The 18,669-nt window shown below is 34.7% G+C and overlaps 2 protein-coding genes across 10 annotated transcripts in view; both read right to left on the reverse strand.

Moving 5' to 3' along the window:
- The window catches only part of LOC149555669 (uncharacterized), a 247,924-nt gene that overhangs the window by 154,619 nt on the left and 74,636 nt on the right, over positions 1 to 18,669 (reverse strand). For all 9 annotated transcript variants that reach the window (XR_016364536.1, XR_016364538.1, XR_016364535.1 and 6 more), the window contains exon 4: positions 10,980 to 11,068. Coding sequence is in view for 3 of the 9 variants with exons in the window: in XM_089829794.1 (XP_089685920.1) it covers positions 10,980 to 11,068 (89 nt within the window). In the remaining 6 variants the exon portion in view is untranslated. The remainder of the gene's footprint in view (positions 1 to 10,979; positions 11,069 to 18,669) is intronic.
- LOC149555670 (uncharacterized) lies at positions 13,385 to 15,315 on the reverse strand. The gene is made up of 3 exons (XM_089833673.1): positions 14,798 to 15,315; positions 14,260 to 14,669; positions 13,385 to 14,138 (listed from the first exon to the last, which is right to left on the reverse strand). Exons 2-3 carry the CDS (start codon positions 14,378 to 14,380, stop codon positions 13,714 to 13,716), a joined length of 546 nt encoding a protein of 181 aa, XP_089689799.1. The 5' UTR covers positions 14,381 to 14,669; positions 14,798 to 15,315; the 3' UTR covers positions 13,385 to 13,713.

Genomic DNA, 18,669 nt, shown 5'->3' on the forward strand with positions numbered 1-18,669 from the left:
GTCGTATTATAAGTTATTAGCATAGTGGTGTATGAATTTATTTGCTGCAGCATATGTTTATGTATATATAAAATAAAATACAAAAATCTTGTATGGACGAACCCAAAACGAACCTGAACCCAACCCAAAATACATTTGAGCGAATTTCAAACCCGAATGTCAAACTAGAATCCGAACCAGCCACTTAGTCTATAAACATAGAATCTTAACTACTGCCTTTACTTTTCATTCTACTCTCAATGTTAAGACTTTTTTATATGTATACCCTCTCCCAATACATCATTCCTATTAAAATACACCTTTAAACTATATATCCTAAGTACCTATTTTTAAATGACATTTTTTAACCCTTCATAAGTTCAATTTAACCTATTATTTTCACTGCTAGCTCACCAGTCTCCAAATGAAAAGACTTCAATAAATTTGGATTGGAGGTTACTAAATGAGAAAAATTAGAAATTTATTCTATACAAAAGAAATTTTACATTGCTCACCAATAGAAAATATAATTTATAAATTTTAAGGGGAACTCATTGATGTGAATATGGGGTCATTATTGACTAGCTCTGCACTTCTTGTATTGAGAAAATAAATTAATACTTGTACATATAGCATAAATTACACAAAACTAAAAATATAATTGTTCACCCATCTTGAATCTCTTCATCTACATAGCTATCATGTTGTAATCCTTCCAGTTCCAATACAGTATTTATGAACCTCCACAACATATCAATAGAAATATTTTGAAAGATATTTAAAAACAGTAAAGCATTTGTCTTATTATTGTCAATTGAGACACTAATTTTATGTATGAGAACCTCTTGAAGAGATTCATTTCCCATTCACCCTATATATTCTTCTAGAATGTGTATATCCAATGTGCCCCCTTTTAAATCAAACCTATATATCCTCTATGGAGTATAGGTCATAGTTGAAAAACTCAGATTCAGTAATAACTCGGCTGGCCTAAAAAAATTAAAAACTTAGGACACACCAAGAAAAGGGCAATAAATCGACAACATTTCAAAACATATAGACCAGATTTGTAGAACATGTCTAATAAGATTTCCATCATATACAAATCAAAGATTGGAGTTAAATACACAGCAATTAGAATTTAGCATTGCATCATAGAAAAGTGCATTTCAACATTTTGACAATTTTATGAAAATTTGAAATGGCTTTCATGTTTGAAGATTCTATGAAATATGAAATGCCATAACAACGTCTTTCACAAAACTTATTACGACATCTTAAATGGTTGTCCCAGCTTACAAGCACAGCTAAATTTTCAGCTGCTTGACATTTTTGGAACTTTCTATTCTACAAACTTGTATTGACCTTTACCATATTCCGATGAATAGGACACATTCCTGGAATTTGATTGGTGTTGAAGACCAATAGAACAAGCACATGATACCAGAAAAGATGAATTAAACATATGCCTGTAAAATCAATCAAGACTCCTTGGAATCACTAAATCTTCGTGCCAAAGATTTGCCAATGAAAACGCCTTTTTTGTCCACATGTTTTTGCCCAGTCATTTGCTAGCTTTCATGTTTCTTCTCCATGCATTTTTTTCATTTCAACTACTCAACCTTGTCGTGGCACAAAACCAAACAATGAAAACCCTTGAAAATCTACTTTTAGTTTTACTGATTTTTCTCACAATTTCTTCCAACCTAAATCTGAGATTTCACAAGTTTTATTAGAAAAACTTGCGACATGATTTCCGTTAAATTGTAGCCGACTTAAATGGCAATTAAATCACCAGCAGTAAACACCTGCAAGTGTTTCTCATATTTAAATGGCGATTAAATCGCGAGGGACATTGATGACTTACGTGTAGAGGACTCATACATTGTCAAGAGTGCAAGGCAGAGACCAAAACAAAGAGATCAAGACAGTCCACTTACATCCAACTGTAAGAACCCCAACTAGCTTTAACTCTAACAAATCATCAACTATTTTACTTTCAGATGTTTGACATTTTGTAAAACACTTTGCAAGCATACTCTGATAGTTTCAAGTATGTTTTTCTCAGGGATTTTGGATTTTCTAACAAGGAAATGATACGAAAGCATCAATTACAACTAATGTTCCAGCTCTGAAAATTAGAATCAATGGAAATTCAGTATGTATCAATTCTGAAGGCTGCATGAAAACTAACTCTGTTTATTACAAATGATGATGAGACTGGAAAATTCTTAGCTCTTGATAGAAGTTGCAACAAACCTTCAATTCCCCCTTTGAGTTACATCCAATTCACCAATTTCTAGGCAGCTATTGGCAAGACCATGATGCCAAAGAATTAAATGTACTGACTGACCTGTAATGCTGTTCTGATATGAGCAGATATGGATGTCTAGAATCTCTAGATAGATGTATAGGCAGCGACCAACATAGAGATATCCAGTGCCTTTGATCAGATGTACACGTGAGCCCAAAATTAATAATGTCTTAGCATCCAAGACTGCAAGAGAAATGATATCCAACAACAGAAATCTCCAAGCATGAGATCACTGAAGCTTTATGCAAAATGTAACAACACCTAGCCAGGTCTTTGGCACCCAGAATTTAAATATTTAAACAACAGCAGCGAATTCTCTTGATTCCAAACAATTTCTGTCAGCACTAATCTCTCCTTCTAAAGCAACAGGAAAATCAGACATGGAAGACAAATCAATTAGAACAATTCTCAGGCTTAACCACAATATCTCAGCTGTGAAAAGCACAATCAGCTTCAACAATTGTGCCCTCTAAATTCAGATTGCAACAAATCAATCCACTTTACCTCAACAGTGATAATGGAGACAACACCAGCAAATTCTCTCCTCAAGCCACAGTAAGCACAAAATGAGGAAATCGATTTCAGACTTCAAAATCAAACCCTTATACCTCAGCAAGGGCACAAAATCAGGAACCTCAAAAAAGCCACAAAGGCAACAAAAGCAAATAAATAATCAAGCATGCTTTTCTCAACAAATGAGCTTGTATTTATAACCTCCAAATCCCCTTTCATTGGCAAAATGTACCTTCACTCAAGAAGCTTCACCACACAACATTAATTAGAAGCTCCCTCTAAATTCTCTCACTTCACTTGGCTTAACTAATTAATAAATGGCACTTTCCAATAATAACTCAACTCCCAACTTAAGTGAAATTATAAAGCTAAATTATAACTTTATAATAAGCCATTTAATAATTAATAATAATTTGGACACTAAAAATATAATAACTCACATAATACTCATTATTTAAATATGTCGTCTAAAATAGGAGTCATACCTATTATTTCTCCATGTGACCAATGCACTTTCCAAAAATAGAAAGGGTCCATCTCGATCAACACCAACTTACCACAAATAGGAAGTACACAAAACTAAGCCCAGATGAAGTCCAATCTAAGCCAAACGAAGGCCAATCTGTAGCCTACTGAAATGGGGAGAAGATAAGACCCTCCCAAGCCAAGCCTCTGCCACAAAAGACCCTCTATCCACAATAATTAGCCTATGAGGATCACAATAATACGCTAATCCATAAAACTAAGATGCCGATAAAATTGGGGACATTACACCAACACAAAGGGGAAAAATCAATCAAGGAAAATGGTGACTCCCAACAAGTTTGAATGTGGAAAGGTAGAAGCTCCTAAAGTTCATGGGCAACGAGTACAAAGATCCTACGAGACACTTCAAGATGTAAGAAACCATCTGGATAGCAAGCAACTAAGAAGACAAAGACTATTGGTTGGAAGTGTTTGAAATGATGTTACAAGGTATAACCATAGACTAGTTCATGGAAAAAAAAAAATCGTTCATGGAACTTGATGAAGAATACACAGCCTCATTAGACATGCTAAAAAAGGCATTCAAGGCATAGTTCAAATTGTTGAGAGATTATCACAAACATCTACAATAAGCAAAGGAAAATGAGAATGTATGTGACTACAATCGTAGGCTCAAGGAATTGCTAATGAAGTTAGAGAATCAACTAGTCGATGGATTGAAAAAGAGATGGCTCATCAAGGAATTGATTCCTACATTGCACAAAAAGATGAAGTAGTACCTCCTACCTCATATATTGATGCCTATAATCAAGCAATGGATATAGAGAGTGAAAACAAAACATCCTCCTAGGGAAATAGTAAGACGGATGATGATGAAAGAACTTGAGATAGCAACAACAAAGAATTGTAGACAGTCTAAGCCCTATAGCGAGACATGATGCGAACAATGAAAGAACTAATGGATAAGAAAGAAAATTCAAAAGGAATTAAAGAGCTATAGTGCACCAATTGTAAAGTAGGTCACACCAAAACTAATTGCCTGAAAAAATTGTTATACACAATTTGTCGACTAATGGCGCATTCCATTAATGAATGCCTTTACAATTTGAAAACGAAAAGCACACAAGTGTTCTTCACTCGAAGGGAGCAATCGACAACTCCAACTACACCTTCTAAACCACAAATAACAATAATGCATCTATTGAAGGATACTGCAAGAGATGAGGGAATAACAATCAATAAAATAATAGTATCTCAAGAAGTAGAATTCAATGGCTCCAAAGTAAGGCCTATAATCATATTTTGAAGGTGTAGGGAATTGAGCCATTTCAGTAGGGAATGCCAAAATAATCAAAACAAATGCAGAATGTTGTGCAAATGGTGTGGATCTAGTGATCATGAAGACACCAACTACACAAAACAAAAATTTATCAAAAGGTTGCACGTGAAAAAAGATGATGAGGAAATCTTGGCAATCACCTAAATGCAAACAAAGAAATCAATCTGTCTAGACCCTCGTAAAGAGAAGGAACAACTCTAAGGGGCAAAAAAACAAGTTGAATAGGCGATGGCTAAAGAAAGGACCTCTAATGAAATGACCTATACCTCATTGCAATCAAAATCAAAGGAAAAGATTCAACATAGATGTTGCACACAAAGAATAAAAGTGGTGCCTTCATCCTCATATGCTAATGCCTACAATTTAGTGATAGATATCAAGAATGAAAACAAAACATCCTCCTAAGGAAAGAGGAAGGTGAATAATGACAAGAACACTGGAGATAGCAACAATGAAGGATCACATAAATCAAGGCCTACAAAACAACCTGATGTAGATAATGAAAAAACTGAAAGCCAAGAGAGAAAAATTTAAAAAACTAATGAACTAAAATGTACCAACTACAAAGTAGGTCATACCAAAACTAATTGCTTGAAAAAAAATCCTTTTGCATTTGTAAAGTAATGGGGAATTCCATTAAGGAGTGCATGTACAATTTGAAAACAAGCAATACAAGTGTTCTTCACTCAATGGGAACATTTAACCCCTCGAACCACACCTCTTACACCACAAAACAACAATGGCGCATCTCTTGGAAGACAATATAACAAACCAAAGAGTAGCAACCAATACAATAATATTAGGATAAGAAGTACAATCCAATACAACTCAAAAGTAATACCTATAATCCAATGCTGCAAATGTAGCAAAAGGGGTCAGGCAACACTAATATATATTATAAACAAAACAAAGGAGGAATGTTGTGCAAATGGTGTGCACCAAGTGATCATGAAAACACCAACTACCCTAAACAATAAGGTATCAACATGTTGCACCTAGAGGAGGATGACGAGGGATTCCTCGCAATTAGTAGAATGCAAACAAAGAAATTAGTTTATCTAGACCCTCATATGGAGAAAAACCAACTTTGAGCACCAAAGCACATGTTGAACAAGCGACTGCCAAAGAAAGAACCTCCCATGAAATGACTAGTACCTCAATGTGATCAGAATCAAAGAAAAACATTGCACACCACATACTGCAAACAAGATAACCATCAAGGTGATATTGCTCTTGCAGGCCATGCCACAACTAAGAGTGGCAATCAGAAAAATGGTCGTAAGCAAAGAATCACCATCCTCTGAATCAAAGTCGAAAGGAGGAGAATCATAAGCAAATGAAGAAAAAAAATTCATGGAATTGAATGACGAAGAGGTGCTTGATCTCGCGAATTGCTTTGAGGACAAGTCAAGTTCTCTTAACAGTCTCTTCCATTGGCAGATGGAAGACTACTAGGTGGTCCACCCCAAGTGCAACATGTTACAAATTGGGGGCATTGAGAAAGATGAGGACAAAGCCACAACTAGTTGAACCTCTAGAGTTTGAAGAATACAAGGAGGGTGTAACGAAGCTAGATGATACACCTGCTTATAACATTAAGTGAGACAAAATAAAAAAGTATAACTGAAAATGGAAAAGGTGAACTTAGGTGACAAAGACAACCCAGAAAATGATATTAGTCAGCAATGATTGCAATCCAGACCTAAAGGCAGCAACATTCAATGTTTGCGTGCAATACAAAGTGTGATATCCCGGCTAAAGTAAGATTTAATAATAAATAATTATGAAAATATAAGGTAATATATAATAGTTATATTATAAATAAATAATAATATTTTAATATATATATTTTAAGTAAAGATAAAATAATAGATAATATTACTGTAGATGCTATTATAACATGTAATAATTTAAGCTATATATAAATGGTATGATCATAAAATAACTAAATTATAGATGTTATTGTAATATATAATGTTTAATTTATAAAGATGATTTTAGTATATTTATAAATGTATAATAGTATTATCCTAAGGTGATAATTAATTATTAAATTATTTCTTAATACTAAAGGGGATTCAATAAATAATATAAATAACTATGAGAAGAATACTATAATTGTTACAAGAATAACATTGGTTTAAATACCTAATATAATTTATATTTTGGAAGAGGTATGTTGTTTCATCATACCCTCCTACTAATAAGATATAATAGGAAGGTCCAAACCTTCCATTCTAGGGTATCGAAAAATAAAACTCATTCATTTTTCTTCATTTATTTTCCATGATACCCCGTATTATTCAGTTTTAAATCTCAGCTCTAATTGGGATCATTGCAAATGGTATCAAAGCTACGATCCTGCCATCCTGACAATTTATTTAATAAGCAATAATCTTACTGATACAAAGAACAATAATTGAAGAAAAATGCTGAGAGAAACAATCCCATCACATAGAGATGGCAATTTCAATCTAACCTACAACTATAGGAAATAACAAATTCCAATCTACTAAACAGATACATATTAGGTGTAATATCAATAAAAAGACATGCTTGCCCAGAAAAATTCGCATCACCCTGAACAGATTGGGAGAAAACAGTTGCATGACTGACCTCTCACTCTTCACCGGTTCCAGCTGATTCATCTTTAACAATGCGGAGACTGGCTGTCATCATAAAACTTCAACAAAAGTGGCAAGAATTACCATCGAATGACAGGCTAACTGTGAATACTACCATACTGATTTGGACTAGTCATACTTATATGGCTCATAAGCTTCTCGTGTAAGCTTCAAATGCAGTTATGTAATGCATTATTTCCTTGAATCAGAAGACTCTGTACAGTACTTGGTATGGTTTGGAAATAGCGGATAAAGAATTATGAGGATATTTAGTCACGATGAAAGCCAGAGAATTATTTAATCACAAAACAAAAATGGACCCATGCAATACCAGGTATCTTTAACTGATGACGATTGGGTAATGTGGGCCAAGGAGATCATTGGCTGGAATTGAGAAGTGATGACTCGACCTATATAGATTGGTGTTATTTCTAGATGAATCATCAAAATTAAGAATCATTTCTATGTCTCATGTACGATTATACTAGACATAAGCAATCAAATACATGGATTGAGAGATCAATTTTTTTTTAGATGGCATTGCATCTGAACTTGGGTGTCACTATTGATAGTGGAATGTGAATCATTGACGGATGACCTAAAACTTCATACTAAGAACACTATAAGAAAAAACGAAAGCATATGCTTGAGGAGGAGATTTGAATTTTGAAAAAAAAAAGAAAAAGAAGGTACATAAATTCAAGAGGGCGAATCACATGGATCTGACCCATTCAATCAAAACCCATGTACTCCTATGTGTCAATGATGTGGCAAACAATTAAAGTTTTACCCTATTAGAAGATACCCAAAGTGAATGGAGCCAAGGATATATATAATAAGAATAACAAAGCATATTAAAGATAACATATGTGAAGAAAAGAATAGGTCAGACCCATTTAATGGTGACCAAAAATATATACCATGAAATAAAAAGCAATATCGTTCCATACAACCGTCAAGGGTGGCTGATTGGTTATGAGACATTGAATTTAACTTGCACACATGGGGACACCATGATCTACACAAAACAACGGACCCATTGAATAGGATAGGAAAGAAATAAATTTAAGGACCAAACATTGCTGCCACATGGAAAAGCCCACAAAAGAGCAATAAAGAAAAATGCATTGGACTAACAAACATGCAAAATGGCAGTGACGAAACGATATCCAAGGAGGAGAATAGAAGAAAATAATATATTCGCAAAAGGGAAATAAGAATCAACATTGCAATACAATGCGTAATGACAATGACCATCATATTCAGTGTCTTATTCTATGACCCATACTATTACAAAGTCACAAAAGACTAATAACATTCGAAGAGCTTCGACGTGACCCACATAAGAGTTTTAGAAACAAGTAAAGGTCAATTGGTATATGCTCTCACGAGTCTATTAAAGACAACTGTAGCATTACTGATGGTTGTATAAGAAGGATTCTTTACTAAAAATTTGTATTGGGGAAGTAGAAGAAGAGGAAAAATTCTTTTGAAGGAGACATATTAAGCTCTTTAAAGAGGACATATAAATGGATGGGAAACATGAGAGAGATTTTTTCTTACATTTTCATTCTATATGGATTATCTTTGATGAAAAAAACTTAGATTCAAATTTGGATATTTCTTTTCTAACTCTTCTTCAAAATGTCAAAATATTAGATATTTGGTTCTTTATAAGAGGGATTGGAAAGGTTCATTGAAAGTGCCAAAGTGTGGACTTAAATCAAGATAAGTTTATCTTCCAATTTGATGCTACTTTATTTTTATATTTTTAAGATGAACTTTATGAAGATCCTTTAAATGCTGAGATTCTCATGTTAAGATGGAATTATTGTTTTTTTAGGATCAAATTATTTAGGAAGATCCCAAGTAGATCCAATACAAAAAAATTGCAAAGGAAGGTTATAAATTGCAACTGTGAGGAAAAAAAATTGGATTAAAAAGAAAGGTCTCAAAAGGGGACATTATTCGAAATCATTTGTGCTTAAATTCATGGATAGGGAGTGTGCACGGGGGCAGAGTCAATCACTCACATTGAGGAAAGATAATCCCAATATGGGAACCCCACATAGATTGTGTCCAAACTCGAGCAGTTGTAAATCTACCATCCACTATAGGACTAGCACAACCGAGTGGGTAGGGAGTGTGCATAGGGGACGAAGTAAATCGCTCACGTTGGGGAAAGATAACCCAATATGAGAACCTCACGTAGGTCATTTCAAAACTCGAGCAGCTGTAAATCTACCATCCACTACGGAATTAGGTGCAGCTTCAACAACATTTGATTTCCAGATGGAGGGAAGGAGCACAACAATTACAAGTGAAGTTGATAAAATAGTTGCTTATCTTTTTCTTATTTCAAAGTGTACGAAGAGTTACCTTTCAAAATTTTAACATGTATACTTTGTGTTTATTACCTTTCAAAATTTTAACATGTATACTTTGTGTTTACATCGTTTCTTCATGCATTAATGTGTTTTCTTCATGTCTTTTTTGTGTCTTATTCATTCGTGTGTCTTTGCTTTGTGTCTCCATGCATTAATGTGTCTACTTTGTGTCTTCATATTTTCTTGCGTAGGCCATCATTTACTAACGTGTACTTTTGCAAGTGTATTAACACATATGCAAGGAAGACAATGAATCTGAGCTTTAAAACAATTGGTATCACATCAATTGTTTGAGGGCAAGCAAGTTCAAGAGGGGAGGACTGTGATATCCCCACTAAAGTAAGATTTAATAATAAATAACTATGAAAATATAAAGTAATATATAATAATTATATTATAAATAAATAATAATATTTTCATATATATTTTTTAAGTAAAGATAAAATAATAGATAATATTACTATAGATGCTATTATAATATATAATAATTTAAGCTATATATAAATGATATGATCATAATATAACTAAATTATAGATGTTATTGTAATATATAATATTTAATTTATAAAGATAATTTTAATATATTTATAAATGATGATCTAATAATATATAATAGTATTATCCTAAGGTGATAATTAAATATTAAGTTATTTCTTAAAACTAATAAAAGGGATTCAATAAATAATATAAATAACTATGAGAAGAATACTATAATTGTTACAACAATAACATTGATTTAAAACACCTAATATAGTTTATATTTGAAAGAGGTATGTTGTTTCATCATACCCTCCTACTAATAAGATATAATAGGAAGGTCCAAATGTTCCATAATAAAACTCATTCATTTTTCTTCATTTATGTTCCATGATACCCAATATTATTCAGTCTTAAATCTAAGCTCTAATTGGGATCATTACACAAAGACATTGTTTCCTCAATGCATAAAGACCTTAATGGCATTGCGCCAAAATTGTGTGTGCGTAGAATTCCTCTTGTGCTAGGAGCACAACCAATAAGGAAGATGCCCTATAGGATGAATAAGAATTATGCTACCAAAGTACAAGAAGAAATAGAAAGGATGCTAGAAGCAGGCATGATCTTTAAGTTGGACACATTCTGAATATTGTTTTACTAAAAGTTAACAACTATAAGGGTATGTGTATGATCCCTTCGACTAAATATCCTTGAGATCAAATTTTGGACTTAAAACACTTACAATTTATAACAGGAAACTGTATAAACATTTCAAACATGTAAAATCTTTGGAGTGTTTCTGTTCTAACTTTTACTTCCCATTAAATATCAACTCAAAATATTAGACTCAAGGTTATTACTTGTGGCACATTGGCGCCCACAATTGCTGTGATATCATCTCCTAAACTATGTAGCACAAAAGCAAGCATTGCAGCCGTTGTACTTTTTCCTGCAAGCAATGATAGCCTGTCATAAGAGTTCAATTACTGCTGCGGATTCAAGATTATTCTTAAGAGAACTATACTGCATTGAATTATATAGAAAGAAGAAAATGAACCATGAAATAACAATTAAAACTAAAGAAGAATTGTCATGAAATGATTTCACAAATTAATCTATCTTCCAAGCATTCTATGAGCACAATTGCAACTATCAAATGAGAAGAAACACATTGCTGAATGTTGCAAACTTATTTCTATCATATATAAAGAGAACAAAGTCTGTAAAGTGAGCCTTTGAGAGAAAAGAAGCTCAAACAGGAGAAAGATGGAGAATAGAACATGTGGAAAATATGTAAGAGATGTACACAATATATTAGAAACCAAATTATTTTGATAAAGAATATATTTGGAATCATCTTAATCTTGAGTTAGCAGTGACTCTCTACACTAAGGGTAACTGGAATTGCTCCAATCTTCCTAGTACTATGAAGGAGAAATTAAACAAGAGCATCTTTCATTCATATAACACAACCTCTTCACCTATATATGGTGAGTCATTACATTTAAACAGACTTACATCCACAACATTGTACCCACTAAGCTAATAAGAATGACCAGACCATACCAAATAGGTTGGATATCAGGATGTTGCTAAATTTAAACTTTGTTAATCCAAGTACAACCAAACCTTATTACCAATCTAAAAATGAATAGGGAATCGATGCCAACAATATAGATATTTGCATTAGATTTAAGACTTAGATATAATATGTAAATGTATCAGAAAATTAGTTTCACTATGATTCCATAACAAAGAGGATCACGAGTAGCACTTGTACAAAACCATCATTCCAACAAATAGCAATTATGCAATCATCAGTCCACTAAAGTAGACATTTTATCTGTAATGTCCCCATTTTTGGCAAGTCTGTACAGTTGGTTGAGTCAGCTCATCATAGCGACTCACGTGAGCTAACAGTGAAATTTGGGGTCTCAATTATGGACTTGCTATTTTTCGTAATTCTAATTTGGGCAGTTGCCATATTGGCAGTGCAGTTGGTAATGTTGGCAATCAGTCATCACCTGCATTAGATCGGGGTATTTAATGCATGAGTTCATATTTATTAATTAGTTATTAATTTTACAATATTATAAGGCACTTTATTATATTTAATGTTGTAAAATGATATTGTGTTGATGAAGCTTCTTAAGTGGAAGTTGTGTTTGGGAAACTAAGTGTCATTTGGGGATTATAAATATGAGCCCAGTGTGAAGGAAAAAAGCATTCGATTGTCTATTTGCTTCTGTTGCTTCCGAATAGTTTTCTGAGGTTGATTTCTATGTCATTGTTGACGTATAAAGGTTTGAATTCTAAGTTGTAGAATCTTTCATGTCTGTATGTAGTTGTACTATTACTTGGAAGAAGACTTTGGTGCAGGGGGTTTGTGAGTAAGTTGGGAATTCTGGAAGTATTTCTAGTTGGCATTTAAATTTGCTGCTGAAGTATAACCAGTTGACGGATCTTTCCCTACTGTGTTTTCTTGTATCTAGGAAAGAGGATTTCTGCATATGGTGAATTGTTCAAGAGCTGCAACGGAAGTTAGCATACACCTATGGTTGGGAGAGTGGTTCTGAATTGTGTTGAAGGGCTATGATTTACTGGTTAGCAAATTGGATAGCATTTTCTAAGGTTTCCATTCCTTGTAGGGTAGCATTTGGAGTTCTTACAGGCCTGCAATCAACTTTCAGTGGCCTATGTATGACTTTGGAGGGCCTACATCCAACAACAAAGGATTGCAATTTATTTAATAACAATATAACACAGGGACTCGCACCCCCTCTCAAACCTTGAAGTACCCGTCCCTAAGACATCCCACACTGGGTACTTGAGTACCCAAGTACCCTCACCTCCACCATTCTACAACCATGTAGCCGCTGGGATGGGTACTTGAATTTCTATTTGGATTTTGATTTTAGAATGTTACTATTGGGTATGTAATATGTTACTATGTTCAATGTTCAATAGTTCTAGTTCATGTTGCAATTTTGCTATCTTAAATATTTTAACCAGTGTTACGGGACTCGGACTCGCCTCTGACTCTGAAAGTCAAAATCTGACTCCGGTGACCGGACTTGGCAAGGACTCAGCAAGGACTCAGAAAATTGAAAAACCCATGAAATTCAAAGATTTTTAAAGATTTTAAGATTGTTTCATGCATCTTTTAGTCAATTAACATCAAATACATAGTAATTGAAATAAATAGAAGCTACTTAATACACATACACAATTTTGCATAGATCACATAAGTATAAAAGTGAATTTCTTAAGGAAAAAAACTGAATAACACAATATAAAGTTATAAACTATAAAGTAATAAACATAGTATCACTCCAATGTCAAAGACTCAAATGTCTACAATATTCATGGATTACAAAATCCATGGTATCAAATTCAAAAGTTCAAAACATATATCAAAATAACAACTAGAAGACTAAGGCTCATAGTAGTCTATGTCCTCCGACGAGTGCATCTAAGATAAGTCATGGAAGACTCCAAAGCCATCCTCTCTCCCTGTGTTTGAGGCTAAGCCTGAACCTCATCCTCATCCTCATCATCATCCTCATCCTCACCCACATAATCCTCGTCATCAGACTAGGATCCATCACTCCTAGCCTCAGGGTCCTGCACTCTGTCTCCTCGCACTCTAGCCTCCTCAGCTGCCATCGCTACTGCCTCAGCCTCCCGATCCACCTGATCTACCCACTCCACATCTTCATCACTGAAGACAAGATCAGCCATCTCTGTGTTCCACTCTGCATGAGGATCAACATTCTCTAATACAATCGATGATGTATTGGTGCCAAGGATCTGTTTATGGTGAAGGCGAAAGTTGTAGTGAACAAAGACAAGATTATTTAATTTTTTCACTACCAACCTATTGCGTTTTTTTGAGTGTATGTGCTCAAATAGGCTCCAATTACGTTCGCATCCTGATGCACTAGATGGCTGACTCAAGATGTGAATCACAATCTTCTGTAAATTTGGCACCTTTGTGCCAAACATCTCCCACCATGCATCTGAAACAAGAAAATTTTGAATCATATCAATAAATTTGAATTTATCAAATTAAAATGGTAATATCATAATAGAATTACTATTAGAAATTAGCATGTAAAATCAAAGATTTTTAGTATTTACCAGGCATCAATTCTGTCCTACTTTTCTTGCACAACTCCCGTGCAAATAAGTCCCCTTGAGCTTTCTTAAATAGCTCAATCTCACGGACTATATTTGTTCCAACTACTGAATCAAGTGACATTCTCTCTATAACATCGTAGAGGCCGCTCCACACCTCATCATCAGCCTTGAAATGTGGGCTAAATTAATATGATGGATTAAGGAAGTAGGCCGCTGCATGTATAGGCCTGTGAAGTAGATTGTGCCAATGTCTATCAATGACATCCCATATAGGCCCATACCTATCTCGATTCCCTGCAAAAAAAAGAGCAAATGGCCTCCTTCACCCTATCCATGCCCTCATAAATGTAGCCCGTTGAGGGCTTCTCTCCATCAGTAGTTTGTAGGAGAACAAGCAGCGGCTTTACAAACTGCAATCATTATGAAAGTTGGAAAAGAAATCATCAGCTTTAAGTTTTTTTTTTTAAAACGAACAATAATTTATAACATAATTTCATAAACAAAATAAAGTCGAAATGAGGACGAAAAGGAAAATTACCGTGACAATATCAGCAATCGGTGTCCAAAGAGAAGCCTCATCAAAAACATAATCAGCTGCAGCAATCCCCATAGTGGTCTTTGCATATGATGATGCAATCCACTCCTCACTAACAAACATGTGTCTCAAACCTCCATTTGAATCAAGCAAAGATTTCAATGTGAGAAAATTGGTTGCAAATCTACTAACCCCTAGACGAGACAACTCCTTTTGCTCATTGTGTTTCGTCATGAGGTTGAAGACCCATGTATGATTATTTATGAATTTGCATACACTCCTTCCTCACTCTATAATTGTTTTTATCCAAAGGATTTTACCAAGATCCTCTAACATGAGGTCAATGCAGTGAGCAGTGCAAGGGATCCAAAATAAGTGAAGGTGTCTCTCCATAAGAAGCTTTCCTACAGCAACATAATTTTCTGCATTATCTGTAACTATCTACACCACATTCTCCTCACCCACGTCCTTTATCACTTCATCCATTATCCCACAAAGATATTCAGCATTCTTTGTTTTTCCTAAGGCATCAATTGATTTCAAAAAAACCGTGGCACCTGAAGAAAAAAAAACAAATTAGTATAATGATTAATGATGAATGATAATTTATAAATTCATAATTTATAAACTTAATCACTTAAGTACAAGTTCTACTTCTAAATTTTTAATATCCAAAACTCTAAATACAATTACAGTTTACCTGATGAGGAGACAAGAAAGTTGAGGAGTATTCTACTCCTTCTATCAGTCCAACCATCAGTCATGATGGTGCAACCTTTCCTCTTCCATGCTGCTCCTTGATTTCAACTTCTACATCAGCCACCCTTTGGTTCAAAATAGGGCCTCCTAGCTCTTCAGCACTAGGGCCTTTGAACCCCGAACCACAAACAGCGACAACATCGATTCCAATTTGCCAATAAGGGGACCTAAAACAAATAGAATAAAATTTAAAGTTAAACAAATTAGTATATTATAGCTAAATTTGAAAACAAAATACAAATTAAAATTAAAAAAATAAGTATATTATTGTCTCTTGAAGGTTGAAACTTTGAAAGCAAGAGAAGACATAAATTTAAATTTAAATAAATAAGTACCTTGCTGCATTGAATGAAATGTTGTTGTAGATGAAGAAGTCTCCAAGTGCCAATTTTGCATAATCATGTTTATCCTTGTTCCAACCCATGCCCTCAAGCAATGATTGTGCACCTAGAGCCGTGCATGGAGCAAACATGGAATCAAGTATCGATATTTGCTTACAAATGCGAGGCCCAATGGTCACACTCATATAAGCAGTAGCATCCATAGGTGGAGTAGGGGATAATAGAGAGCGAAAACTAGAAGATCCCTATTAGGCTCCGGCTAGTTGTGCCATTTCTTCATGTTGCTTCTTTTTCAATTCTTTGTTCTCCATTTTTTCCACTAGAAGGGTTTGCATGTCTCGCATAACATCTTGGGGTACATCTTTGCATTTTTTAGCATCATGTCTAAGTATATGTGCTAGGTGATACTTCAATCTATTTATTCCTCCCCCATTATATACTACACCGCAATGCCAACATGTAACAACTCCCTTTTTGTGCCCCGAGATGGCATGTTTCCAAGCCCTAGCCCTTGCTATTGCACTTGGATCTACATTAGGGTTAAATAGGCCTAGTTCCACTTCCCTCACCTTGAAACATTATGTCAAATTTCAATGTGTTTGTTGTTAGCCTGCTGCAATGTGAATGTACACACAATGAGAAGTAAAAAATAGTAGATAGTAGACTAGTAGTAGAGACCAAACAAATGTAAACAAAATGAGAAGTAAAAATACTAAAAAATACGAATGTAGAAGTTTAAAACATATTAAAAAACAACACAAAGAAATGCAACTTGTAGCTTACCTGTTCAAATTTGCACAAAGTCAAACAATGGAAATGCAATTTTGTAGAAACCTCCTCCAAATGCTCCCTTAAGCTCCTCTCAATGCTTTAATGCAAGCTACAAAGATGCACAAACCATTAGCAATCAATACGGGAGAGCCAACCGGTTTGTTGATTTCTCTCTCAAAACCCCAATATTCTTCTCTAACTCTTTCCTCTCTCTTGTGAGCACAAGCAAATGGTGGAATGACCTTTTTAGGTCAATAATATGTTATAAGAACCAAAAAAGTAAACATAAAACAAAGCATTTTTTTTTTTTTTTTCCTTTTTCCTTCTTGGCTGCCGACAAGAGTCCATGGCTCGGGACTCAATGAAACTGGCGAGTCCATGGACTCGGCGAGTCCAACTGGACTCTGCCAAAACTCGACCGAGTTCGAGTCCAGAGGCAGATTGCCTCGAAAATCGAGACTCTGCCTTGGACTCGCAAAGTCCTGGTTTGACTCGGCGAGTCTCGTAACACTGATTTTAACTTGGTATGCTCTACTAAAACATCATTTTATAACTAGCATTTCAAGTTTTATATGTATACTATACAACACCCCTCCATGCCTCGTCCTCCCCTTGCCACCATCCCCTAGCCGTCTTGAAAATGAGGTCCATTTTCCCCGCATCCTAGAAACTTGTCCCGGCGTACCCCAATACTATTGTTACACTGTTTAACAAGGCCTGTGATTCATTTAATGAGCCCTATGTTTCCTTTTTTGAGGCCTATGATCTAATTCTAGGAACCTACGATTGGTCTTTGTGCATGTGTTTTGATGTGCAAGGGGTTGTCAATTCAAACTGAGGCAGTGTGGCAATTGGAGGGAACCACCTTGCATTTCAACAATTCCTTTGGTCACAAAGAGGGGCTGCATTTCATCATAGCAGTTTGCATTTCATTGGTGGAGTCTACCAACATTTCCAAGTTAAGGGAAATTTAATAAATTGTTGTTAATGCATATGAATTGATGTGTTGTTAGAACATACTGAAAGAATGCAAATTTTCCTTACAATTTATTCGAAGTTTAACTTGGCATTGCTAGTAATTACATTAGTGCTCTATCTAATTCAATATTGATTATTTAACTGGAAATTCCAAAATTCGCAAAACCAAGAAACTACACATTTGAACTTTCAGAGGATGATTGCAAAGTGTTTGATGAAATGCCAAACTATTGACTAGTGAAAGAAATTAATGTTTGTTAAAGCTTTAACCGAGCAAGGTTATTACAGTGGTATCAGAACGATTTCCTACCAACCTTCAAGAATTGGGCTTAGTTATTAGATTGATTCAGTGAATGGTATTTAGTGACATCGATGGTGACAGCCATAGTTTGCAAACTCTCCGAGTACTCTCAGAGTTGCCGAGTACTCTCAAATTTTTTTGCTGGGCAAGTACTCTCAAGTTTAACTCTCGCATATTTATAGATGTTAAAAAACGTAGGTAAAAATGTTGATGCAGGGAAAACATTGGATTAGATGCATTTTTCACATCATTTTAGTGCTATAAAACTATACATTTTCTCTATTGAAATGTCAATTACTAATTTAATACATTTTATAATTGTATTTTACAAAAAAATATATGTTTCTTTAAGAGATTTTATATTTTAGTACTTTCTAAGTTGTCGAGTTTTCCCCAAGTTTTTGTTGAGTATATGCCGAGTTTTTTTCGAGTTAAAAATCTTGAGCTTGCCAAGTACTCTCCGAGTCTGAGTCTACAAACTATGGTGATAGCGATCTCTACGTAGACATTATACCCGCAGAGGGTGTACTTCACCACCTAAAGATGAAAAGCCTGATACTTAGTTTGGTTTGATTAGTGACAAGGATGCTAATAGTTTGGGTGTCTCTACTAGTACGAGATACAGAGACATTGGCACAGGTTCTAAGATTGGCAGAGAGGCTAGAGAGACATTCAAGGATCTTGCGCATGGTTAGCAACATGTTGAGGTGTTGCAACAACTTTCT

This window comes from Cupressus sempervirens, chromosome 5 (genome assembly GCF_028749045.1).
Source record: "Cupressus sempervirens isolate cs-2001-9-10 chromosome 5, ASM2874904v1, whole genome shotgun sequence".
NCBI lineage: Eukaryota > Viridiplantae > Streptophyta > Pinopsida > Cupressales > Cupressaceae > Cupressus > Cupressus sempervirens.

What these genes read in the sequence shown, in the direction of transcription:
- LOC149555670 (XM_089833673.1), bottom strand. Translation starts at nt 14,380, where the DNA reads ATGTCACTTGATTCAGTAGTTGGAACAAATATAGTCCGTGAGATTGAG. An exon ending in TAGGACAGAATTGATGCCTG is followed by an intron (nt 14,139 to 14,259) that starts GTAAATACTAAA and finishes TTCTTGTTTCAG; the next exon opens with ATGCATGGTGGGAGATGTTT.